Source organism: Globicephala melas, chromosome 3 (assembly GCF_963455315.2).
Source record: "Globicephala melas chromosome 3, mGloMel1.2, whole genome shotgun sequence".
Taxonomy (NCBI): Eukaryota; Metazoa; Chordata; class Mammalia; order Artiodactyla; family Delphinidae; genus Globicephala; species Globicephala melas.
The window spans coordinates 147557402-147583579 of NC_083316.1; the positions used below are offsets into that span (position 1 = coordinate 147557402).

General features: G+C 44.9%; 2 protein-coding genes across 2 annotated transcripts in view; both read left to right on the forward strand.

Annotated features, from left to right (window-relative positions):
• CREBRF (CREB3 regulatory factor) overlaps positions 1-552 on the forward strand; it is a 69190-nt gene extending 68638 nt beyond the window's left edge. The window contains exon 10 of the mRNA XM_070045225.1: positions 437-552. The gene's annotated coding sequence lies outside the window, so the exon portion shown is untranslated. The remainder of the gene's footprint in view (positions 1-436) is intronic.
• BNIP1 (BCL2 interacting protein 1) lies at positions 478-21748 on the forward strand. Its single transcript, XM_030829914.3, has 6 exons — positions 478-713; positions 3446-3538; positions 7738-7829; positions 10999-11100; positions 11905-12023; positions 18962-21748. The coding sequence occupies exons 1-6, from the start codon at positions 630-632 to the stop codon at positions 19156-19158; spliced, it is 687 nt and encodes a 228-aa protein (XP_030685774.1). The 5' UTR covers positions 478-629; the 3' UTR covers positions 19159-21748.
• Positions 21749-26178: the final 4430 nt, after the last annotated feature.

Below are 26178 nucleotides of genomic sequence, written 5' to 3' on the forward strand. Positions count from 1 at the left end.
TAAATCCAATTGTACACAAAAGGCAACCACCAGGAGCCAGTGAAGGGGTGTAAGCTGGAATGTGACTTGATCAGATGTGCGTTTTAGGAAGATCCCTTGGACCGTGGGCTGGACTGACAGGAAGTACCCTAGCAAACTGCTTTGAATTCCGTACATTTAAAAATGTAATGATAACATTTGTCTTTTTTTTCTTTCACTCCACAATTTATATTCACTGTAGAAAATTTGAAAAATACAAGAAAGTTTAAAGAAATATAAAAAACTGTTAATTCCACCTTCCAGAGACATCCCAATTGATACTTTTCCTCCAGTTTTTTTCCCCCCTCTATGCAAAAAATATGCAGTCATTAGAATGACTGATGGGCGGAAGATGGGGAGAGGCCCCTGTTAAAGCGTTGCTGATAATTTCCTCCTCTCTTTCTCTCCGTCTTACTAGGTCCACACCAAGGGGCCGACTGATTTTTCCCACGAGTCAGGGAAAGTCCACACGACTCGGCGCTACCACCCTCGCTCGCCGCAGGCCGGTCTCTAGGGGTCGCTGCCGCAAAACCCGACGGGGAAGAAGGAAGCTGGTGCGAAAACGCGTTGGAATTTGGGCACCGCGGCAGCCCGTAGCCGGCTTTCCCAACATGGCGTTTCCCCAAGACGTCCACGTCAGGATCTGTAACCAAGAGATTGTCAAATTCGACCTGGAGGTGAAGGCGCTTATCCAGGTACTAATGCCCGGGACCCCCGCCGGGGTCCAGTAGCCCTAAACCCAAGATCCACTGGCCTTCTGTGAGCTCGGCGGTCTCACTCCCGAGCTTTTCCCCCTTGGTCCCTTCCCCTTCGTCCCCTTGACCGTTGGCCTTGATACTCCATCTGGCTGCCGTTGGCTCGCCCTCTTCCGGGACGCCCCCTCCACCTCAGTCCCGACCAGCCTTCCCCTTTGTGGCCCCTCCCCTACACACCTCTGGCCGTCGCCTCGCCCCCACGACAGCTTCAAAGCTTACCTGTCATCCTGCTTGGCCCCGCCTTCTGGCACCGTCCTCTCCATCCTTTGGTAGCGTCCTGGAAGCCATTAGCCTCGCCCCCTGCTGGCCAGCTCCCAGGGTCCGATGCCCCGTGGCACCAAAGGCCACCTGGCATGGGAGGCACCGTTCGTTACGTGAAACGAACGTCACCTAGACCGTAGTTGAGATTGTTGTAAATGAGGAAATCGAGTCTGCCTGGATCAGAAAGCAGATACTGGCAAAACTGGGACCCGGACAGGGAAAGTCAGTCTGTAGAAAAGACTTAAGAGTCTACTCTTTCGTTTAACAGATGGGGTAATTGAGGTCCTTTGCCTTAAGCCAATTTTAAGGATAGAAGGTAGTATTGCAGTAAACCAATTGGCATAGGCAAGAGTTAGGAATGTAGAAATAGTTCCTTGAGTTTAGCAAAAAGAAACCAAAAGTTTAAAACCTTCCTTTTAGGCAGATCGTTTCCATTTCCAACAAATGTTACTAAACATTCGATGTAGACTCAGAGTTTGCAACTAGCTGTCGTAAAAGGTGAAGGAAAGTAAGGCTACCCACGGAAATCAGATGCAAAATAAACCAAATTAATAGCTTATTATATGTTGCGAGGACTGTGATTTAACGAGTAATCCAGAGAATAAGTGAGGCAACTTGATGCAAACATTTAAACTTCTTGAACTTCACATTTCCCATGTGTAAACTACAAAACATCTGGGCCAATTCTAGAAAAATAAATTTAAGATTCAGAACAAATGAAATTGCCTTTTCACATAATCTAAATTGCTTAAGCGCCCTTTTGCACTTTCCAACATTTGCATTCTCATGATGAGAGCAATTGACGATAGCTAGATTTAGCATACTCTTACTGTGTTCCAGCTCCTCTGCTAAGCCCTTTACATAGGTACCTGGTCTGTGAAGTGGGTATGTTGTGATGAGGAAACTGAGGCACAGAGGACTCTAACTTTCAAGGTTACACAGCTAATAAACTGCTACAACCAGAATTTGAATCCACATAATCTGGCTCTAGGGCTTTCTTTAAAACCTGGCCCTGGGATGAGGTCTCCATAGACCTCTGCGAGCTGGAGGAGGAGTATTACTCGTCTAGCTCAAGTCTTTGCGAAGCTAATGGTCTGCCTCTGTGTGAAGCTTACTGGAGGCTGGACCTCAACACAGACTCCACTGACGGCCTCTCAGGCCCTCTGCCGGCATCCCCAGAGCCCAGTGCTGGCCCCCTGCAGGCTGCAGCCCCTGCCCACTCCCACGCCAGTGGCCCCGGCCCCATGGAGCACGCCTGAGCCTCCCAGGGCTCCCCTCCCCGGGCCTCTAGGGTCTTAGGAATGAAATCCAGTGCTCCCCTCTGGGCCCACCACAGCCTCAACTCCCTTCAGCCTTGGGGAGCCGCCATGGCCTCTTTGGGAACTGTTTCAGCTCAGGGACAGCCCACCTAGGAGTGTTGGGGGAAAGCAGTGCCCCCAACCATGCTGGGGTGGCCCATCCTTCCTCGAGTCGTCACCCCTTATTTGCTACCTTCCTGGCTGGCTGGATGGAAGGAAGTTTCCAGGATAGTTTGTCCTGTTGAGGACCTAACAGCGGGGCAGGGTTGATGCCCAGCATTGGGAGACCTGACCTGAGCATGGTGTTTACAATGGCGGGGAGGATGGAAGTGCTCAGAGTGGACAGTACTAGCCAAGGCCAGGCCCCCATGCAGAGCTCTGCCCGCTACCTTGCCCTGAGGCTCTCTGCGCTAGCTGACTGCCCCTGCAGGGCTGTGGGGAAAAGGGGGCTGCCCACTCTTGCAGAAGTCAGGCAGGGTCCTTCCTAATTCCGCTGCTGCATACATTTTGGTTATTTTTGTAATGAGACTGTTGAATAAAACCAGCTCTGCCCTTTTGCAAAAAACCCCAAAAAAACAAAAACAAAAAACCTGGCCCCGGTAATTTTGAATGTCCAGAAACAAATTCTAAATCTACCTTCAAACATGTTTATAAACAGTGTGATTTATAATAGATGGTTTGTAAAATTAGATTGAGAAGTTAATCTTGGCATATGATGCCAGGAATTTAGCATCCTGATTTTCAAGTTGGAAAGATCTAAAGTTATAGTATCTCTTTCGGATGTTTATTCTTGTCAGATGTATAAGCTGCTTTAAGTCTTTCATAGTGGCTGGGTGGCGTTTTGTTAAGCTTCAGGAACTAAGAAGTCAAGACAATTTTGTTTCTATCTATGCCTTTATGTTGCTTGGTCAGAATTAACCTAAAGAGGGATGAGAAAATGTAAATTATAATGTTTTTGCTTGTGTTGCAGAGGTAAACAGCAAAGATCAGGGTGAATTACAGTCAGTAGGCCAAACTTAGTTGTGCTGTAAGCCAACTCTCTCACTGTACAGCTGGTGTCATTTCATTGCATTGTCTTGAGAACGACCTCTTCATCTCTTCAATGTCTCCTAGGATATTGGAGATTGTTCAGGGCCATTAAGTGCACTTACCGAACTGAATACTAAAGTGAAAGAGAAGTTTCAACAGTTGCGGCACAGAATACAGGTGAGTGTCTGCAGAGCTGGGATGCTGAAACTGGGTAACGATGAATGGGGCTTGGAACTGGGACTAACCTCTGCTCGAGAGCTGTCCAGGTCCTTCAGTAAATGTTCAGATGGGAGTAGTAAACGTTTAGACAGTGGAGGTAACTGTACTAACCTGCTATCCAGGTAGAGATGAGGGACTTCTGAATGCACGGCACTGCCAGCTATGTTACAGGTAGATAGTAGGGACACCATTGTCCTGGGAATTTTTCAACTTGAAAACTCTGAGGTCACTTGCATTACTTTCTTTTCTCTACCACTCTCTCCAACCCATCCACCTCAATCCATTACCAGTGTCCCCTGGTTTTTTTTTCCGTGCTGTCACTTTGCCCAGCCTCTTCCTCTCTGTTTCTGTAGTCTCCAGTCACATCATATGCATATGTAACAGTCCTGAATTCGACTAGGGTATATGTGCTGTCTCCAAAAACAATAGAATGAGAAAAGTAGCAGTCTGAATAGCATAGGTGTTTCTGTGCTGTGCCCTGAGTGAGGGTAAGATGGGTGGCATGGAGCTGGCCATTCCTGTCTGGGTCTTGGGGCACCTGGTCTCGCTGCATATGGTTCTTGGATTTAAAGACTTGTGCTCTCTTTATGACATGGCCCCAAATGCCAGCCAATAACCCTGTTTTTGCTTACCAGAAGAAGACAGTCTGTTCCAAAGATGATAGAAAAACTGGCAGTTTGGACCCTGAAAAACAGGATGTCTGTGTCCTGTGCGTTGCTTCCTAAGGGATTTTCAAGGGCAATTTTGGCAATATGCAGTTTTTGTCAAAGGAGTTCACTTGAAGATTTCAGCAATGTCACTGAACCTGGCTGATCTCTTTCCACCTCCATCTCTAGTGCTGATTTAATCATTTTAATTTTTTAATTTAGAAAGCCTGTTACTTTCACATTTTTTTATATATGCGTATATGTGTGTAAATATTGGCAGGCAGGAAAAAGTGCAGTGAAAATCTTAGGTGTGCCTCCTTATTTGTTCTCTGTTCCCCTCCTCCAAATAGGTAACCACTCTTATATGTTACTTATGTATCTTTCCATAGTTTCTCTACTCAGATACTAAAAAAGACAAATGTTTTCTTACTTCTTCCCCATTTCTCATCTAAAAGGTAGCATATTAAAAATGGTATTTTAATACCATTTTTAAACTGAATATGTATTGGAAATCTTTCCATGTCAGTATTGGGAAGCTTCCTCATTCTTTTTTTATAGCCATAATTTATTTTTGGCCTGTTCTCTGTCAAAGGGCATTTATTTGGACTGTTTTTTTGCTTTTTAAAGCAAATTTATTCCATGAAAGACCTTTTTTCAACTCATATGACTTCAGCTCTCCAACCACACTCACCACCTTACGTATAAGTATTTCCTTGTTCTTTCTGTTTAAGTTTTTGTGTGCTCACCCAGTGTTTATGTCCTTCACTAAGTAAGATAACCTCAGTACATTTACACATTTGTTATGTCCCTCCCTCCCAATCATCAGCTCTTCAAGCACCAGTCTACCCCTGGCACCTAGTAAGGCCCTAATAATTTTGCACATGGTCAATGAATATTGACTCCATCCCAGTTTTAATCTGCATCTCCAAACATTTATTAGTGTATAAACAAGCATATAAATAAATAAATTAGTATATAAATGAGCTAGTAGTTTATGTTTTTGCATCAATAGCTTGATTAAAACTGGAACTTGTTTTAATTTGAAAGCCAAAAGTATGACATGACCAGACAGGGAAGGACAAATATCATATGATATCACTTACACGTGGAATCTAAAGAATAATACAAATGAACTTATTTACAAAAACAGAAATAGACTCACAGACATAGAAAACAAACTCGTGGTTAACAAAGGGGAAAGGGTGGTGGAGGGCTAAATTAGGAGTTTGGGATTAACAGATACACAGCACTATATAGAAAATAGTTAAACAACAAGGATTTACTGTACAGCACAGGGAACTATATTCAAATCTTATAATAACCTATAATGGAAAAGAATTGGAATATATATATATATATATCTGAATCACTTTGCTATATACCTGAAACTAACACAATATTGTAAATCAACTATACTTCAGTTAAAAAAATAATGACATGAGGGCTTCCCTGGTGGCGCAGTGGTTGAGAGTCTGCCTGCCGATGCAGGGGACGCAGGTTCGAGCCCCAATCCAGGAGGATCCCACATGCCGCGGAGCAGCTGGGCCCATGAGCCATGGCCGCTGAGCCTGCGCGTCTGGGGCCTGCGCTCCGCAACGGGAGAGGCCACAGCAGTGAGAGGCCCGCGTACCGCAAAAAAAAAAAAAAAAAAAAAAAAAATGACGTGAGACTCAAGGTATATTGACATCTTTAATTATAGTCTGTCTGATAGTGCCATCATCTGAAGTTCTCGGGGGTCTCAGACAGCTGGTTGTTAGGTCTGCTGTCCCTCACTGTGGTGGATGGTTGGGTCCTGGTGTTTGGTTATTTTGGGCTCTGAGTACTCCTCTTCAGAAGCCCTTCCTGGTGGGACTTTTGTGTGGCCTGAGTTGAAGGCAAGTCTCTTCAAAGGTTTTTGCATTTGCTTTTGCCAGGTCTCCTAGGATTAGCACAAGTCTGGGAGCACTTTTGTGTTCATTTCTCCTCGTGGAGTTTCTGAAACCACTCAGGGAGTATGAATTTGAATCCTAGATCAGTGTGAGGGTAGCTCCATGGTTATATATTCTCAGGGAAGGTATTTTGTATCCCTCTAGCCAGACCCCACAGCAAAAAAGGACAAGCTTCCACATTTTCTCTGTGCTGGTTGACAGACATTTTCCTAGTTCACCTTTTCACTGAGGGTGTATCCCTTTGTGGTCCTGGCTTTGTGGTGTTCTCCATTCCAATTCCTGGCCTCAAATGGCCAAGGCTTCATTTTCTGTCCCCACATGGACTTTACTTTTTTCTGTTTTTTTAAAAATATTTATTTATTTGGTTGTGCTGCGTCTTCGTTGCAGCAGGTGGGCTCTTTAGTTGTGGCAGGTGGGTTCCTTAGTTGCTGCTCGCCGGCTCCTTAGTTGTGGCATGTGAACTCTTAGTTGCGGCACACGTGTAGGGTCTAGTTCCCTGGCCAGAGATTGAACCTGGGCCCCCTGCATTGGGAGCGTGGAGTCTTAACCGCTGTGCCACCAGGGAAGTCCCCCCACATGGACTTTAAAACCCTGTTTGCCGCCAGTCTAAAATGAAATATGTACAGAGATTGAGAGTAAGCATGAAGCAACAGTAGTGGTATTTCCATCATATTTCAGAGTGGAATCAGTAGGCTCCTATATAGTTGTATTTTTTTCCTTTTCTTTTCAGGCATGCCCTAGATTAGAGAAGTGTATCTCCTGCTCCAGGGCAGCCTCACATCCCTCACAGGAAGACCGCTCTGGCTCTTAGTTCCCTTCTTGTTTTGTGGTCCTGGGGATGCTCCTTACTTCCTGCAGACTGAGCTATCTATGTAAAAGGATGTTTATTGTATGTGAACTGGCATTCCTAAGTCTTCCGTTCTAGGAAGGTTTTCTTTTTTCTAATATTTATTTATTTGGCTGTATCAGGTCTTAGTTGTGGCATGTGGGATCTCTCGTTGCAGCACGTGGGCCCTTCATTGCGGTCCGCAGGCTCCAGAGTTTGCGGGCTTAGTAGTTGAGGCATGTGGGCTTCTCTCTAGTTGTGGGGCACGGGCTCAGTAGTTGCAGCACATGGGCTCTCTAGTTGTGTCGCACGGGCTCTAGAGCATGCGGGCTTAGTTGCCCTGTGGCATGTGGAATCTTAGTTCCCCGACCAGGGATCAAACCCGCGTCCCCTGCGTTGGAAGGCAGATTCTTTTTTTTTTTTTTATGGTGTGCGGGCCTCTCACTGTTGTGGCCTCTCCCGTTGCAGAGCACAGGCTCCAGACGCTCAGGCTCAGCGGCCATGGCACACGGGCCAAGCCGCTCCACGGCATGTGGGATCTTCCCGGACCCGGGCACGAACCCTTGTCCCCTGCATCGGCAGGTGGACTCTCAACCACTGCGCCACCAGGGAAGCCCTGGAAGGCAGATTCTTAACCACTGGACCACCAGGGAAGTCCCTAGGAGGGTTTTCAAGTGCTGTTGCATAATAGAAGTGCTCTCCAGTTTTGTATTAGCTTTTAAAGTCATTTTAATTTAGAGCTGTTTTCCCCCACAGGAGCTTGAGCAGTCGGCTAAAGAGCAAGACAAAGAGTCGGAGAAGCAAGTTCTGCTCCAGGAAGTGGAGAATCACAAAAAGCAGATGCTCAGGTAGGTAGAGCCTGGCCTCCTGCTAGTGGCCTTGGCTGGGTTGCTTGCTGCCTGTGAGGCTTGTGCCAGAGTTTGCCTAATAAACCTAGCTTAATGACTCAATTGTGCCATTTATACACAGACCGGATGTAATTCTCAAAGCTGGGGGGCAAGCAGGGGCTGTTGGGTAAGTGAGACTGTGTGTAGTTTACAAAAGCGTATTTAACATTATACTGTATTTTATATTTTTAAAAAAGCAAAAAAATGGTTGCTTTTGTAATACAAGGTCCTTTTTTTTTTTTTAAAATATTTATTTATTTGGCTGCACCAGGTCTTCGTTGCAGCACGCGGGATCTTTGTTGGTGCGTGCAGGATCTTTAGTTGCGGCAGGTGAGCTCTAGTTCCCTGACCAGGGGTTTGAGCCCGGTTCCCCTGCATTGGGAGCAGGGAGTCTTAACCACTGGACCACCAGGGAAGTCCCAGTAATACAAGGTCCTTTTTAATCTAAAGAGAATTGATATCTTAAAAAGTCCATTGAAAGTGAACCTACTTAAGACGGACCAAAATGTAGAAAGTTTTGAATGGGACTTTATCTTAAAAAATGAAAAAAAAAATGTAAATAAGCTTATGTTAAATAAAATTGAGGTTTTCATTGCAGCTATATGCTAATCCTTGATTATATAACTGAAGGTATGTGCTATTTCTTGGTATTGAAATTGGGGGACTTATCCAACAAAATTGTCTAATAGCATGAAACTGTACCTGACCCTTCACATTTGATGTTTGCACCACAATCAAAAAGAGGATTGTTATTGCAAAAATATTTGAGGGCCCCATCAACTTTTCCAAGCCCCTGGTAGCCATATCCTTCTCTTTTGAAGTCCCTATCAATGTCACCATCCTTGTAGGTTTTCTCTTCATCCTTGTTAATTGGACTAACTGTCACATCTGTATTTGTCTATGGCTTTGCTTCTGATTTGAGTAATTCTCCAGCATCATCCTTGCTGACAGCAGCTCTGTTTATAATGCCCAGCCGTCAGGAGGATAGGGACTGACAAAGACATGGGCGTGGTAGAGGCTCCTGTGTGGAGGGAGGGATGTGTGAGTGGGGACCAGTGAGACTTTGTGTCATGATGGCTTTCCTTTCCCTAGGCCACCATGGGGACTCAGATTATAAACATTGAGTAAAGAGGACCCTTGTGTAAAATCTAGCAAGTTACACCAGCAAAACCACCTCAGCATGGGTTTAAAGTTGCGAGTGGCCATTCAGGATGTGCAATTCCAAGGTAGAGGAGAGAAAGCAGTAAATTAATACTTCGGCGATTTTGTGTTGAAACAGTACTTGTGCTTACCTGGCTTATCGTGCTTGTCACACTATACAGTAAATATTTTTGCTTGTCTTTCTCCCCAGTAAATGTGAGTCCCTGAGGGCAAGCACTGTTGTTCATTTATCTCTGCATTGCAGGGCCCAGCAGAACTCCCTTGTAAACAGTTGAAAATGTAATTGATTCTTTTAAAGTATCAGATGTGAGACGGCATAGCAGATGCTGGTCAGGCATCAGAGAGCTCATTTGAACACTTTCAACATAGAGGTGCTATTCAAAACCACCCTATCAGTTCGTGTACTCTCATTTGCCTCTTTAAATATTCCGGGGGTTAGCACAATTGATTTGAGCCAGCTGCGTAAGAGTTCTAGTGCATGAGTTTGATTCTCTGAGAAGCCCAGTTAACTTTTTTATAGTCCATCAAACAAAGACCTCACTCTAATGTAAACTGGTACAGCCACTATGGAAAACAGTATGGAGGTTCCTCAGAAAACTAAAAATAGACTTACCATATGATCCAGCAATCCCACTTCTGGGCATATACCCAGAGAAAACTATAATTCAAACAGATACATGCGTCCCTATGTTCATAGCAGCACTATTCACAATAGCCAAGACATGGAAACAACCTAAATGTCCATCGATAGATGAATGGATAAAGAAGATGTGGTACATATATACAATGGAATATTACTCAGCCATAAAAAAGAATGAAATAATGCCATTTGCAACAAACCGAGAGATTATCTTACTAAGCAAAGTAAGTCAGAAAGAGAAGGACAAATACCATATGATATCACTTATAAGTGGAATCTAAAATACGACACAAATGAATGTATCTATGAAACAGATAGACAGACAGACAGAGAGAACAGACTTGTGGTTGCCAAGGGGGAGTAGGGGAGGGAAGGACTAGGAGTTTGGGATTAGTAGATACAAACTAGTGTGTATAAGATGGATAAACAACAAGGGCCTACTGTATAGCACAGTGGACTATATTCAATATCCTGTGATAAACCATAATGGAAAAGAATATGAAAATATATATAACTGAGTCACATTGCTATTCAGCAGAAATTAACACATTATATATCAACTATATCAACATTATATATCAACTTCAATAAAATATTAAATAAAAAAAGACCCTACTCGAACTCCAGGGAACTGTTCACCAAATTTGAGTTGTTTCTCGCAAGGAGATCAGGTAAAAAATGTAAATAAATCATGTCAGACTGGACTCTTCTAATACAGTGTGTTTGTGTTGTCCATGGTTGGTCTGTGGTATGTAAAGAACAGCAAATCTTGAAGAAATACTGAAGAAGACTGTCTTATGATTTTTCTACTTCCTATTACACATATTGATTGAGCAGCTAATGGGCCAATAACTTGTTCTGGGTACTGGTTATACAAAGATGAGCAAGTCATGGTTCTCGAGGAACAGAACCAAGTCGCACACAAGGCAAGGCAGTAATGTGTAAGGGATAACTTTGAACGGGCCTCGTGTGCCCCGCTGGGAAGTTTGGATGTTACCCTGAAGTCTGGAGCCATTGTGGGCTGTAAACAGAGGCATGCTATGGCCAGGTTGCTCCCTGTGGCTGTCCTGGGGGGAGAGGGACAGTTAATGGGCAGTAGGAAAACAACTCAGAGACAGCCTCCAGGATCCAGACAAGAGGTGTTGGGGCCTGAGCTGGAGCAGCTGCTGGGGCAACCAAGTGGAGGAAGTGGTGGGGGGGTGGGGATGGACCCTGGGCCAAACTCGGGTGGCCTTCCTTACTCCCTGGCTGGAAGGAAGACCTGCTGTGAATTGAACTGACAGCCTGGTGGCATCAACAGAAACTCACACATGACCCTTCTAATTCCAGCAATCAGACCTCATGGAGGAAGGCAAATCTCACTTGCAAAATTGCTATTGACAACCTAGAGAAAGCAGAACTTCTCCAGGGAGGAGACCTCTTCAGGCAAAGGTACCTGTCTTTTTGTCTTTCTGGGTTCTGGTGACAGAATAAAGAGCAATCGGCAAGGTGCAAAACCCACTGTGGGGAACCCCTTCTTGTTTTCAGCATAAAATTAGTATTTAATTTTATAAGTAATATTTTTTTTAAGTATGAAAGAAATATATTCTTATTTGTAGTAAATTAGTAAAATAAAAATATGAGTAACAAACTGAAAGTAAGTCATAATTGTACTACTCACAAACATTTTGATATATTGCCTCCTCTCATTATTTTTCTTCCATATTTTTTATAAAGTCAATATCATACCATGCATAAAATTTAGTCTCCTACTCCCCTTCACTTAGTATCGTTGCACAGACTTACATTTTTTTTAAAAAGCTCTTTAAACAAAATGTTAATAGTACATAGTATTCCCTTATATTAACTAATCCCCTGTTTGTGTGTGTTTATATTTCTAGTTTGTCAGTATTATAAATAACACACCAGGGCACATGTCAGTACATAAGGCTTTGTCCACATTCTGGATGTTTCCTTTGGAGAGATTCCCAGATGAGATTATTGGTTCAAAGGCGTGAACATTTCTAAGGCCCCTAATACATATCGCCAGATGGCTTTCAGAAGGTAGCACCAGTTTACGTTCCTAATCAGCAGTCTTCAAGAGCATGCTCTCTGCACGCCTTTGTCACCGCTGACTATAATCATTTAAAAATATGTACTAATTCGATAGATTAAAAAATGGGATCTCATTTGAATCTGGGGCTTTCCTGCAGCCAGGCTTTTGTTGACATTCCTCCTCCCACTCTGGACTTCTAGGAAAACCGCCAAAGAGAGCCTGGCCCAGACGTCCAGTGCTATCACAGAGAGCCTCATGGGGATCAGCAGGATGATGTCCCAGCAGGTCCAGCAGAGCGAGGAAGCCATGCAGACGCTGGGTAAAGCCGGGCCTGCAGTGGGAAGCTGCTCCCAGAGATACGGGCTCCAGAGCCCTTGCCCCCGGGCTCCTCCACCTCTGCCCCCATCCGCCCCCAAGCTAACTGATCTGTGTGGCTTCTCACTTCTTTGACAGCCTGGTCTCACCCAGAGTGGGATACGCCTCTCTCATTTCCCTTTTCAGTTTTTATAGTTGTACTACAAGATCCACACAACCCCATCAAAATGTGCAGAAGCACTCCCAGGGGCTCTCTCCTGGAGAGTGGGCGCAGCAAGGCTGGAGGAGGGGCCTGGGAGTCTGTTTCTCATCTAGGGCGCTGGGGACACCCCTGGCCAGGCAGAGAGATGATCAGTTATTGGCTGGCAGCTAGTCTGCTAGCATTTCATCAGCTTACAGTTGTACTCCCCAATGTTATTTTTACTGTGAGCTCCTTTTATTTCTTTATTTTTGGGCTGCACCATGCGACATGCGGGATCCTAATTCCCCGACCAGGGATCGAACCCGTGCCCCCTGCAGTGGAAGCACGGAGTCCTAATCACTGGACCGCCAGGGAAGTCCTGTGAGCTGCTTTTAAAAGATGCAGTCAGGGCTTCCCTGGTGGCGCAGTGGTTGAGAATCTGCCTGCCAATGCAGGGGACACGGGTTCGAGCCCTGGTCTGGGAAGATCCCACGTGCTACGGAGCAACTAGGCCCGTGAGCCACAACTACTGAGCCTGCGCGTCTGGAGCCTGTGCTCCACAACAAGAGAGGCTGTGACAGTGAGAGGCCCACGCACCGCGATGAAGAGTGGCCCCCGCTCGCCGCAACTAGAGAAAGCCCTCACACAGAAACGAAGACCCAACACAGCCAAAAATAAATAAAAAAAAAAAAGATGCAGTCAGAGGCCACAGAATAAGCTTCCGCAGACCATCTGGGTCTCCCCAACAGCTTTTCCGTGATGTCTCCCTTATAACACAGAAGAGAATCTGCCCTGCCCAGGATCCTCCGTGTAGGAAAACAGGAAGAGAGTTTACTCTTTGAAAGACTTTTGGAAGATTTTACACAGAGACAAAAGTAGAGAGCCTGGTACATGAGTCCCAGGAACCCATCACCCAGCTCCAGCAGTTGTCAACTCCTGGTCAGTCTTGTTCCAACTCTGTCCTCACTATGCTCCCATCTGGATTACTTTGAAGCAAATCTCAGACGTCATCCATATAAATATTTCAGTATGTCTCTCTAAAAGATAAGAGACTCTGGAAACAAAAAACAAACAAAACAAAACCACAATACCATTACCACCCCTAAAAATTATCTGTAATTTTGAACCACTCTTTTTTTTTCAGTGTACTATCAAAACAGGCAGAAGCAAAAGGAAAGCAAGCAGCTTATCCCCAAGGTCACTCCCTGTGTTTGAAAATTTTCTGGGTTTAGGCTCGGAACCAGCTGGTCACCTCCTCTGAGTGTGCACCGGGGTCATGGCCTGAGCCTGGGGAGAGGCCTTGGAGAACGTGAGAGGGAGGAGCCAGCCTGGCCTTGGAATCGAGGACTTTTCTGCCTCTGGTCGAGCGACAGGACACCCACACCCAGCACGTATATCAGAAACAGACCATATATTTAAGTGGTGAGAAGGCTGCACAGATCCTGATGGTTTCTGGGGTGTTGAGGGTCATTCTTGGGGTACATTTTGTAGGAGAGATAGCCATTGAAAAAAGAAGAATGCAGTTCTTTTTTTTTTTTTACTTATTTATTTTTGGCTGTGTTGGGTCTTCGTTGATGCACCAGGCTTTCTCTAGTTGCGGCGAGCGGGGGCTACTCTTCGTTCCGATGTGTGGGCTTCTCGTCGCGGTGGCTTCTCTTTGTTGTGGAGCGTGGGCTCTAGGCGCACGGGCTTCAGTAGTTGTGGCTCTTGGGCTCAGTAGTTGTGGCCCACGGGCTCTAGAGCGCAGGCTCAGTAGCTGTGGTGCATGGTCTTAGTTGCTGCAGGGCATGTGAGATCTTCCCGGATCAGGGCTTGAACCCGTGTCCCCTGCATTGGCAGGAGGATTCCTAACCACTACATCACCAGGGAAGTCAAAGAATACAGTTCTTAATCCTTTCTTTATGACTCACAAATTCAAAAGTCTTCTAGGGGCTTCCCTGGTGGCACAGTGGTTGGGAATCTGCCTGCTAATGCAGGGGACACGGGTTCGAGCCCTGGTCTGGGAGGATCTCACATGCTGCAGAGCAACTAGGCCCGTGAGCCACAACTACTGAGCCTGCGCGTCTGGAGCCTGTGCTACGCAACAAGAGAGGCCACGATAGTGAGAGGCCTGCGCACCGCGATGAAGAGTGGCCCCCGCTTGCCACAACTAGAGATAGCCCTCGCACAGAAACGAAGACCCAACACAGCAAAAATAAATAAATTAATTAATAAACTCCTACCCCCAACATCTTCTTAAAAAAAAAAAAAAAGTCTTTTAGGACCATAATTTTTTTTTAAAAGCCCATTAAGGATATGATGTCTGGTATTTGCTGTAAAATTGTAGGTGGGGGGAATTGAATGGGGGTCGTGAGGGGACAGGACTGCAAGGGAGTTGGTGGTTCATGTGTATGGGTGCTGACACATGGCACTTCATGATATTATTCTGTCTACTTTTGTGATGGTTAAAATTCTCTGTAAAGAAAGTTTAACAAAGAAAGGCCTATTAGGTTTTTACTTAACAGGTTCTTACTTAGGTTTTCAAAATGGCAGCAGGCATGGAGAAAGAGGGCTGAGAGGGATTTTTGTTACATGAGTGTTTGTTTTTACCCCTTCTCTGTGTTTTTTTTTTTTTTAAATAGATCTTTATTGGAGTATAATTGCTTCACAATACTGTGTTAGTTTCTGTTGCACAACAAAGCAAATCAGCCATATGCATACACACGTGCCCATACCCCCTCTCTCTTGCTCCTCTCTCCCATCCTCCCTATCCCACCCCTCCAGGTCATCGCAAATCACTGAGCTGACCTCCCTGTGCTATGCGGCTGCTTCCCACCAGCCAACTATTGTACATTCGGTAGTGTATATATATCGACGCTACTCTCACTTCACCCCAGCTTCCCCCTCCCACCCCATGTCCTCAAGTCCATTCTCTATGTTTACCTCTTTATTCCTGCCCTGCAACTAGGTTCATCAGTACCAGTTTTTTTTTTTTATTCCATATATATGCGTTAGCATATGGTATTTGTTTTTCTCTTTCTGACTTACTTCACTCTGTATGACAGACTCTAGCTCCATCCACCTCACTACAGATAACTCAATTTCGTTTCTTTTTATGGCTGAGTAATATTCCATTGTATATATGTGCCACATCTTCTTTATCCATTCATCTGTTGATGGACATCTGTAGCTTCCCTGTCCTGGCTATTGTAAATAGAGCTGCAATGAACATTGTGGTACATGTCTCCTTTTGAATTATGGTTTTCTCAGGGTATATGCCCAGTAGTGGGATTGCTGGGTCATAAGGTAGTTCTATTTGTAGTTTTTTAAGGAACCTCCGTACTGTTCTCCATAGTGGTTGTATCAATTTATATTCCCACCAACAGTGCAGGAGGGTTCCGTTTTCACAACCCCCTTTCCAGCATTTATTGTTTCTAGATTTTTTGATAATGGCCATTCTGACCGATGTGAGGTGATACCCCATTGTAGTTTTGAGTTGCATTTCTCTAATAATTAGTGATGTTGAGCATCTTTTCATGTGCCTCTTGGCCATCTGTATGTTTTCCTTGGTGAAATGTCTGTTTAGGTCTTCTGCCCATTTTTTAACTGGATTGTTTGTTTTTTTGATATTGAGCCCCATGAGCTGTTTGTATATTTTGGCGATAAATCCTTTGTTGTTTCATTTGCAAATATTTTCTCCCATTCTGAATGTTGTCTTTTTGTCTTGTTTATGGTTTCCTTTGCTGTGCAAAAGCTTTGAAGTTTAATTAAGTCCCATTTGTTTATCTTTGTTTTTATTTCCGTTACTCTAAGAGGTGCGTCAAAAAAGATCTTGCTGTGGTTTATGTCAAAGAGTGTTTTTCCTGTGTTTTTCTCTAAGAGCTTTATAGTGTCTGGTCTTACATTTAAGTCTTTAATCCATTTGGAGTTTATTTTTGTATATGGTGTTAGGTAGTGTTCTAATTTCATTCTTTTACATGTAGCTGTCCAGTTTCCCCAGCGCCACTTAATTGAAGAGGCTGTCTTTTCTCCAGTGTACGTTCTTGCCTCCTTTGTCATAAATTACATGCCCATACATGTGTGGGTTTATCTCTGGTCATTCTATCCTGTACCGTTGATCTATATTTCTGTTTTTGTACCAGTGCCATACTGTCTTGATTACTGTAGCTTTGTGGTATAGTTTGAAGTCAGGGAGCCTGATTCCTCCAACTCCATTTTTCTTTCTCAAGATTGCTTTGGCTATTCGGGGTCTTTTGTGTTTCCATACAAATTGTAAAATTTTTTGTTCTAATTCTGTGAAGAATGTCATTGGTAGTTTGATAGGGATTGCATTGAATCTGTAGATTGCTTTGGGCAGTATAGTCATTTTCACAATATTGATTCTTCCAATCCAAGGACATGGTATATTTCTCCATCTGTTTATGTCATCTTTGATTTCTTTCATCAGTGTTTTATAGTTTTCTGAGTACAAGTCTTTCACCTCCTTAGGCAGGTTTATTCCTAGGTATTCTATTCTTTTTGTTGCAGTGGTAAATGCGAGTGTTTACTTAATTTCTCTTTCTGATTTTTCGTTGTTGGTGTATAGGAATGCCAGAGATTTCTGTGCATTAATTTTGTATCCTGCAACCTTACCAAAGTCATTGATTAGTTCTATTAGTTTTCTGGTGGCATCTTTAGGATTTTCTATGTATAGTATCATGTCATCCTCAAACAGCGACAGTTTTACTTCTCCTTTTCCGATTTGGATTCCTTTTATTTCTTTTTCTTCTCTGATTGCTGTGGCTAGGACTTCCAAAACTATGTTGAATAAGAGTGGTGAGAGTGGACATCCTTGTCTTTTTCCTGATCTTAGAGGAAATGCTTTCAGTTTTTCAGCACTGAGTATGATGCTTGCTGTGGATTTGTCATATATGGCTTTTATTATGTTGAGGTAGATTCCCTCTGTGCCCATTTTCTGGAGAGTTTTTATCATAAATGGGTGTTGAATTTTGTCAAAAGCTTTTTCTGCATCTCTTGAGATGATCATATGGTTTTTATTCCTTAATTTGTTAGTGAGGTGTATCACATTGATTGATTTGCGTATATTGAAGAATCTTTGCATCCCTGGGATAAATCCCACTTGATCATGGTGTATGATCCTTTTAATGTGTTGTTGGATTCTGTTTGCTAGTATTTTGTTCAGGAGTTTTGTATCTATGTTTAACAGTGATATTGGTCTATAATTTTCTCTTTTTGTGATATCTTTTTCTGGTTTTGGTATCAGGGTGATGGTGGCTTCGTAGAATGAATTTGGGAGTGTTTCTCCCTCTGCAATTTTTGGAAGAGTTTGAGAAGGATCGGTTTTAGCTCTTCTCTAATCTGTGTTTTTCAAAACGCTACTCTGTTTCCTCTGGTAATTTCTTTTATTTGTTAATTAACTTGTAATTTTGTGAAAAGGTAATATAAATTACGTGGTTAAGGAAAAAACCTCCAGGCCAACACTGTGCCATGGAAACATAATGGGAGCCACATACATTCACTTAAAATTTTTCATTAGACACATTAAAAAAAGTAAAAACAAACATATGAAATTAATTGTAATCATATATTTAACCATTTCAATATATAATTCATAGTGAAAATTATTGAGATATTTGACATTCCTTTTTTTTCTTTCCACACTAGAGCTCTGAAATCGTGTAGGTATTTTACCCACAGAGACATGGATATTTGGATTGGACACATTTTACACACTCAGGTGTCACATGTGTCTAGTGGCCGTCGTTCCGGGCTGCACAGCCCTGGACAGTACAGGAGGGAAACAGAAAGACGGCTCTCCCTTCTGACCTCCCCCTGCCCCTGACTTCCAGGTCTGCTGCCAGAGGGGCGCACTGTTACCAGTTTCTTTCATAGCCTTCTGAGACCCTCCAGCATGCAGAGTACAAGCAAATTAAATGTTACCTATCCCTTTCTTACAGAAATGGAAACATTTCACATGTTGTCCTTCATGCCTCACCTTCTCACCCGACAACATGTTTCATTCTGTGGCTGTTCTGGTGATGCCTTGTAGAGGAATCTTTCCAGGGAAACCTTCTTCCTCAAGTGTCAGGTCCAGGAACCCACACTCCAGTTAGTTTGACATGTGGGCACAACGAGCCTTAAGGGACACGTGCCTCCTTGTAGGTTTCACACAGGGGCTGGAGCACAGGTGTCACGTGTTTAAAGCTACAGCCAGTGTCCCAGGACTGCAGGACAGGCATGTGTGAGGGCATGTGGCAGGACCCAGGACATCCCTGCCCCTTCACGATCCCACAAAGAGCAGATCTGACCACCAGGCGTCCTGGCGGGTGCACCTCACAGGCGGCAAGTCCTACCCCAGCCCTGCCCCCACAGAGACCTCACAGTGCCTGTCCACGGCACCCGCGTTAGTTTTGCGGCCGGGGGTTCTTCTCAGCAGCGCCTGCCTCCTCCAGAAAGCGGAGATTGGTGGTGAGGAAAGGAACCGTGCTCTGCCCTTTTCCCTGGTTATGTCCATGTTGGGAGGACTCCTAGTTATGGCCCTGTGACTGTATGTAAACAAACCTCCTCCTTCCCTGAGCTGGATGGGACCCAGGGAAGTGCCTCTCCTTGCCCTGTCCTTGTTCTGTGCTCCTCTGCGTCGCGTCTGTTCACATCCTTTGCCCTGGCTCAGAACTTGCTTCCGAGCACAGTGTTAATTACTGGGAACCCAGCTGGCAGAGCAGAGTCTTTGGATTCTGTGTTGTACAGTTTCTTAGTCAGGCTCCCTCCCTCTTTTGTTTCAGTTAATTCTTCACGGACTATCCTGGATGCAAATGAAGAATTCAAGTCCATGTCGGGGACCATCCAGTTGGGACGGAAGCTCATCACAAAATATAATCGCCGAGAGCTGACTGACAAGCTTCTCATTTTCCTTGCGCTCGCCCTCTTTCTTGCTACGGTTCTCTATATTGTGAAAAAGCGGCTCTTTCCGTTTTTGTAAGATCTGAGAGCTGCCAGCTTTTGCCCTTTGAGTTCCAGTGTCAGGATCCAGCCACACTCCTGAGCTCTGGCCCCGGCCACCAGACTGATCCACGCCCCCCAGTCTGCTCCAGTCGCTCAGCAGGTCCGATGGAGACACAGCCCCGCCTCCCGGAGCTTCTGCAGGTGGCTGGCGTGTAAGGGGCGAACAGAGCAAGGGGAGGAAGGCCTGTCATCGGGACACCTGCAGAGACAAAGGGACTCCAAGAGCTGTCCCACACTGTGGGTGGCTGCCACTTGAGGCACTCGGGCTGGCCTCCAGGATTTGATGCCCCTCTTGGGTCCCCCTCCCCCACTGCAGCCTTAATGCCAGATCTGGAGGAGGGAAGAGAAAAGGGGGAGAAAGAGGAGGATGGAAACTCACGTCCATTCCTTGAATAAAGTTGACTAAATTTTTTTTTTATTTAAAAAAATGTATTTATTTATTTTTGGCTGTGTTGGGTCTTCATTGCTGCACGCAGGCTTTCTCTAGTTGTGGCAAGCAGGGGCTACTCTTCATTGCGGTGGCTTCTCTTGTTGCGGAGCACGGGCTCTAGGCATGTGACTTCAGTAGTGGTGGCTCTAGGGCTCTAGAGCACAGGCTCAGTAGTTGTGGCACGCGGGCTTAGTTGCTCCGCGGCATGTGGAATCTTCCCGCACCAGGGCTCGAACCCCTGTTCCCTATATTGGCAGGTGGATTCTTAACCACTGCACCACCAGGGAAGTCCCAAGTTGACTATTTAACAGCATGAAATGCATTCGGTTTTCTAAGGTATCCCTCTGGGAATTCGTGTGCCTGTCTGGATGTCCAGATTTCTAGAACATGAATTTAGATCACTGATTTGTTCACTCACCAAAGAGTGATTAATCAACAGCCACATGCAGGGTGTCACAGACACTGCCGTGGTCCCTCCCTCAAGGAGCAAGACGAACAAGATCCCGCAGACTCTCAGGAAGGAGGATGCACCCAGCCCCCCCTGGAGGAGGCTCACACCAGTGTCTGAAGAGGATGAGGCAGACACCCTCTTTCGACGCACAGTGGCCTGGCCTGGCCTGGGGGTGTGCACTGTCTCAGGGGCTGGCCCACACCTTTCTCTTTGAGGTCCAGAGCTAAATATAACCAAGAGAGTGAAGCTGGTGATAAGCTGGGGCCTGTCTGGGCCTGAGTTCTGTTGAGGCCTGGGGGGATAGCAGGGCCCAGGCTAGGCCAGGCTGGGAGATGTTAGTGTCTCCTTGTGCTAAAGGCCTGGCTGACCTCGCACACAAAATCCCAGCCTCCCCCACTATTTATAGCCCCAGAAGCCCTGGGACGGTAATGTGGGGGCAGAGGGGAAAGTGAAAAGAACATGTGGATTTGAATGTTGCTTCAAAGACTTGGTTTTGAGTCTTGGCTCTGCCACTAAGGAACCACATGACCCTGGGCAAGTTACCTTATGTCACTAAGCTTCAACTTCCCCCCCTGTAAAGTGGGGGTGATAGTCCATATAGATGCTTGTAGGGTCCATTTGAGAATCACACAAGAATGTAAAGTAGCAAGTGCAGCTTCTGTCTGAGCCACGGGCTTCCCAAATCCAGCCACCTTCAGGCCTCTGGGCCCCAAGGTTTCCTGAAGCAAACAGCCAGGTTCTCCAGGGAGAGCTGGCCTGGGCATCAGAAGTTCTGTTTAGATGTGTTTGAGCAGAGGATGTCAACAGTTAAGGCCTCAGTTATGAAGTGTCACATCGTCCTGGGACCAAGTTAGAAGAGACTGGCTGCACACCTCAGACTGACTAGTTTAATGAGTAGGTTCTGAGTTAAAGTATACACAGTTTATATATATATATATATATATATCTCATCCTTAAACAACTTCTGGCCCCAAAAGGCACTCAGTGCAAGTTGTGCATGTGTGTGTCTTATTTATAGTCAAATTAAAGCTGAGACTAAAGCACAGATGGGAAATTCCCACTCAGATTCCAGCTGTAAGTGCAGCAGATGGATGTGATCATGTTAGGATTTTCTTGCTTAACATTTTTCTTTACTACTTTCCACTAATTGTCAACATCCTCCTCACAATATGGAAATGTGTGGGCTCTGTACTCCCTAGAAATTCTCCTTTTGACACTTTATTCCTCTTTTCCTTGCCTCCGTCTGAAAATAGGGTTGAATGTGACCCATTTTGAAATGTCATCGATAGCATATCTCGCAACCCCACCAGGTCCGTAAGTCGTCCCCGGTGGGGCTGGTGGTGCAGAAAGCCACACCTCCATGTTCAACCAGGAGGGGGCAGTACTCACATTTGCTCTGTGGTCTTGCTATGTGTAGACTATTTCCATCCGTCCGCATGAAATGCTCTCACGGATTTTTTCTTTTTTAAAAGATACCAGATATTTTAAAAACACGCAAATGTACAAAGTTTACCTGTATAGTTTTTGGAAGACATTTCATGAATCACCTTAATTTTCACTGTTAAGCAGTAAGGCAAGCTTCTATTCTCCATTTTGCTTAGCCGACAGTCAAGGAATTAAAAGTATTAGAACAGTCTTCAAGGGGTCATTCATTCAAGTATTTACTGAACACCTACTTTGTGCCAGGCACTATGTTAGGGATACTCAGTGAACAAAACAAAGATTCCCTGCCGTCCTGGAACTTGTAGTACGTGGGGGGAGGGTGGGCAGATGATAATTAATGGCCTAGAAAACAAACTTGTGGTTACCAAAGTGGAGTGGGAAGGGAGGAGGGACAAATTAGGGGTATGGGATTAACAGATACAGACTACTATGTGTAAAATAGATAAACAACAGGATATATTGTATAGCACAGAAAATTATAGCCATTATCTTGTAATAACTTAAAATGGAGTATAATCTGCAAAAATACTGAATCACTATGCTGTATACATGAAACTACTATTATTAATCAATAATACTTGAATGTACTTCCATTTAAAAATTAACATACTAAATAAGTCATTCATTATGTTAGAAAATAAGTGTTTTGGGAAATGTGGCCCCAGCTAATGAAGATTTGGAATGGGGGAGGGCAGGTTTGCAGTGTTAAGTTGGGAGGTCACAGTTGGCCACATTGACAGGCAAGATTTGAGCAGAGTGGACGGCGGAGGGAATAGGGTTCCACACAGGGACCAGCTAGAGCAAAGGACTACGGTGGGAGCATCTGTGATATTGTGATTCATAATAAGAAATATATATTTGGTCTTCGTTGTGTTCCTGGTACAGAGGTCCTAAAACCATTGGAATTTCCTACGATAAAGGAGGGATAGATTTGTCCTTTGTTATGTTCAGGAGGAGAATTTTGGAAAGCACAGAGGATGGGAGTTTGTTGCCAGGGGAATCAACCACATGATTAGTGGATTGGAACTTACAGTCCTACCTCCCAACCTCCAGGGAGGGGAAAGGGGATGGAGATTCAGTCTATCGATCATGAGTTCAATCATCGATGGCCAGTGATCTTCCTCCCTCTCCAGGTCTACATATTCTCAAAGGCAAGCTGATCTATCCATGTCCACAGAGCTGTCACCATCATCTAAAGGACCATCATCAAGAGTGTCAAAGTTAGAACATGAAAAAGAATATGTATATATATGTATAACTGAATTACTTTTTGTACAGCAGACATTAACACTGTAAATCAACTTCAATAAAATAAATTTTTAAAAATTTAAAAAATAGCATTACATAGGAACTATATTTAATATTCTGTAATAAACCATAATAGAAAAGAATATATATGTATAACAGCAGAAATTAACACATCCTAAATCAACTATACTTCAATAAAATAAATTAAAAAAATTTTTTAATAAAAAGATAAAATTCAAAAATAGAAAAAAAAAAACCCAAAGTTTTATCTCCACTCAGGTGAGCTCTGGACACCCCCTGTTATCTCCATTCAGATGTCCCCGAGGTCCCTTCACCTCAGCTCATCCCTGACCTCTCCCACACACAGCCTGGGCTTCTGCAGGCTTCTCTGTGTTCCCTGACATCCTCTCATTTCCCCTTCCTGGGTTCCTTTTCCCTCCACCAAGCTCCTCCCCTTGACTCCTTTTGCCTCCAGCCCAGGAGATAGTACTTCATTCAACAGGTACAAGTCCTGCCTCCACCACTGTGTGGGTGAGTTTAAGGGGCCCAAAAGGCCCTGCTGGAGGGGATCTAACAGGGTGACTCAATTTGAAGATGCTTCTAAGGAGAAAAGATTTTTTAAGAAAAGATAGTAAAATGTAAAATAAGCTCTGTTTTCTTCTTTGGTGAATGGCGGTCTCCCCTGGGGCCCGGCCTGAGGGTTTGCCCAATCTGTATTTCTTCCCTAAGCAAGGGCAGAATAAAAATAGCTGGGGGCTAATCTAAGAGATAACAGGCGGGAGTCTCAGCCATGCTGTCGGGAATGAAGGGCTGCAGGCTGGGGTGAGGGGAGTTGGGTGTTAACAATCCCCTCTCCTCAGTCCCTAACAGCGAAGCCCCAGGGCCTGTGGTATTGGTCAACCTGCCATAGTGCATGGTGGTCAAAATTGCGGCCTTTGGGTGAATTGCACTCTCCCTGGCCCTATGTCCTGGGCAGGGATCGCCCCTCTTTGTTTCCTCCTCTGGAACACAGGGACAGCCAACACCACTGACCTCTTAGGGACACTGGGAGTATTAAAGGACAAAACTCAGGCCAAGAGCTCACACCATAACCCCAATGGCCACTGCATCCATTCCCCTTTCTTTTTGGGACCTTATTTTGGGGAAAATGGTGCTTAGGCCAAGAAAAGGATGTAAGGAATCAGGACTAAGGATGGAGTGGAGTTTCCCAAACGGCAAAGGTCTGAGAGTGGGACAGAGCAGACCGGGGCAAATCGGTCATCTCTCCCAATCCATCCAAAAAACAAAAGGCAATGGGTAGAATTAGCTCAGTGTAAAATGTTCTCTTTTTTATTATTCTTACATCTTCGCTCTTCCCCTCCTCCCCTGACAGTTTTGTTTGCTGGCAGAGTGCTCCTGGATGAAATGAATGCATAAAGTAGCGAAAGAATATGGGCTGAAGAATGAGGAAATGGCCCATCAGTTTTAATCTGACAGCTTAACTGGTATGAAGAACAAGCATGCTTCTGACGGAAATGTCACAGTTTCTCCGAAGGGTGTTCATGGTTTGCACGAGATGGCTCTTCCACGCATTCTCTGCCTCCACCTGAACAGGTTTGTGAATCAGGGGATGAGAGGGTGAAGCGGGTGTGAGTTGCTAGACTCTGCAAGCTCCTGGCTGCCTTCCTGAATGACCTCATCCATCTTACTGAGTGTGAACACTGGCTACACACTGTGCTGGGCGCCGAGGACAGAGGGGTAAAATTCCACATGCCTTGTGGAGACTGCATTCTGTGGAAGACAGACCCGGAGCCAGACAGTTAGACTAGAGGGTGGTAGGTGTCCTAGAAAGGGCCCCGGAGACCCTGGGAGCCCGAAGTGACTTCTTTAGACTACATAGAAGAAGCAAATGGTAGTCTAAATAAAATTAATGGTAAGCAATTATAATGAAATCCTAAAGCAATATTTGGTGAGATGTTTATGTTCAGCAGGTGATGGTGATGTTAATCAATTTACTGAGTGCTTACTTATTTCATTAAATCCAGGAATTCTCTACGGTAGGCAGTGTTATCGCAGCTGAGGCGATTAAGACCCAGAAAGGACCAGAAAGATGCCCCAGGTCACACAGCTAGGAACTGGGGGATCTAGGGTTCCCATCAGGCAGTTGGGCTCCAGAGACTCTGGAATTCTCTCAACAGCAGAAATAAGGGGGGCCAAATAAACTCTAGGGGCAGAGGGACTAGCTGCTCCCCCTTGATGCAGACCCCACCCAGCAACCAAAATCATCTAAAGGGGAGGATGTAGAGGGAGGGGTTGAGGGGTGTGAAGATGCCTGTTGACCTGGGGTTGGCAAGGGGAGTTCAGGAACGGGGAAGTCACCTAAGCTTTTGCTTACGTGGGAATTCACTGGCTCATATAACACGGAAAGTGGCTTTAATCACGCTGGATCCAGGTGCTCTAATAACGATGTTAAGAACTGGTCTCACTTCATCTCCCCTCCCCGTTTCTCTCCATGTTGGCTTAATTCTCAGGCGGATTTGCCCGACATGGCAGGATCCCCCTTCCCCCACAGGCAGCTTCAGACTAACATCCACTTATCTGGGAACCCCAGAAGAGAGATCCTTTTCCCTAAGAGTTCCTGAAAATCCCTGGGTGGTCCCGCCTGGACTAGTTCTTGCAGCCAGGGGGGCGGGATGGCCTGATTGGTCAGGCCCAGGTCACATGCCCAGCAAGGGGGTGGAGTCAGCCCTGCTTCCACCAACCATAGAGTGGAAGGTGGGAGGGGGCGGTTCCCGCTGGAAAATCAGGGTGCTGTGATCAGATGGGGTAGCCAGTGCAGGGTGGATCCCAAACCTCAGGGGTAGTGATGGTGTGCATGTGAGTTTCCAGCCACCCTAGGGTCAGCCCTTCACAGACGTCAGCTTGGGGGTTTCACCCCAATTTATGAAGGCTGGGGGATGATTCCTTTGTAGGAGGGAGCATACTTTTGTCAAGATTGGTTTTCCGTATTACGAAAGCAATACAGTATAGGCCAATTGCAGGACAGCTAGTAAATATATTTAATCAGAACAAACTTCTCCCCCCAGATATATGAAGAAGTCATAATCCCATCTGGAGAGAATTGCCATTAACACTTGGGAGTGGATTATGTATCTGTTTTTCTATCTTTTCCATCTTCTTCAAAAAATACGGGATCACATTTTACAAACTTATTTTTTTACTTTAAAAACAGTTTTCCTGGGATAAAATTGATATATAACAAACTGCACATAATTGAACTGTACAATTTGATGAGTTCTGACATATGTATACAACCATAATCAAGATGATAAGCATATCCATTACCCCCAAAAGTGACCCTTTGTGATCTATTTACCCTCACTGCTCCTCCACTGCTCCTGCAATTTCTCCAGGCAACCACTGATCTACTTTCTCTCACTATTGAA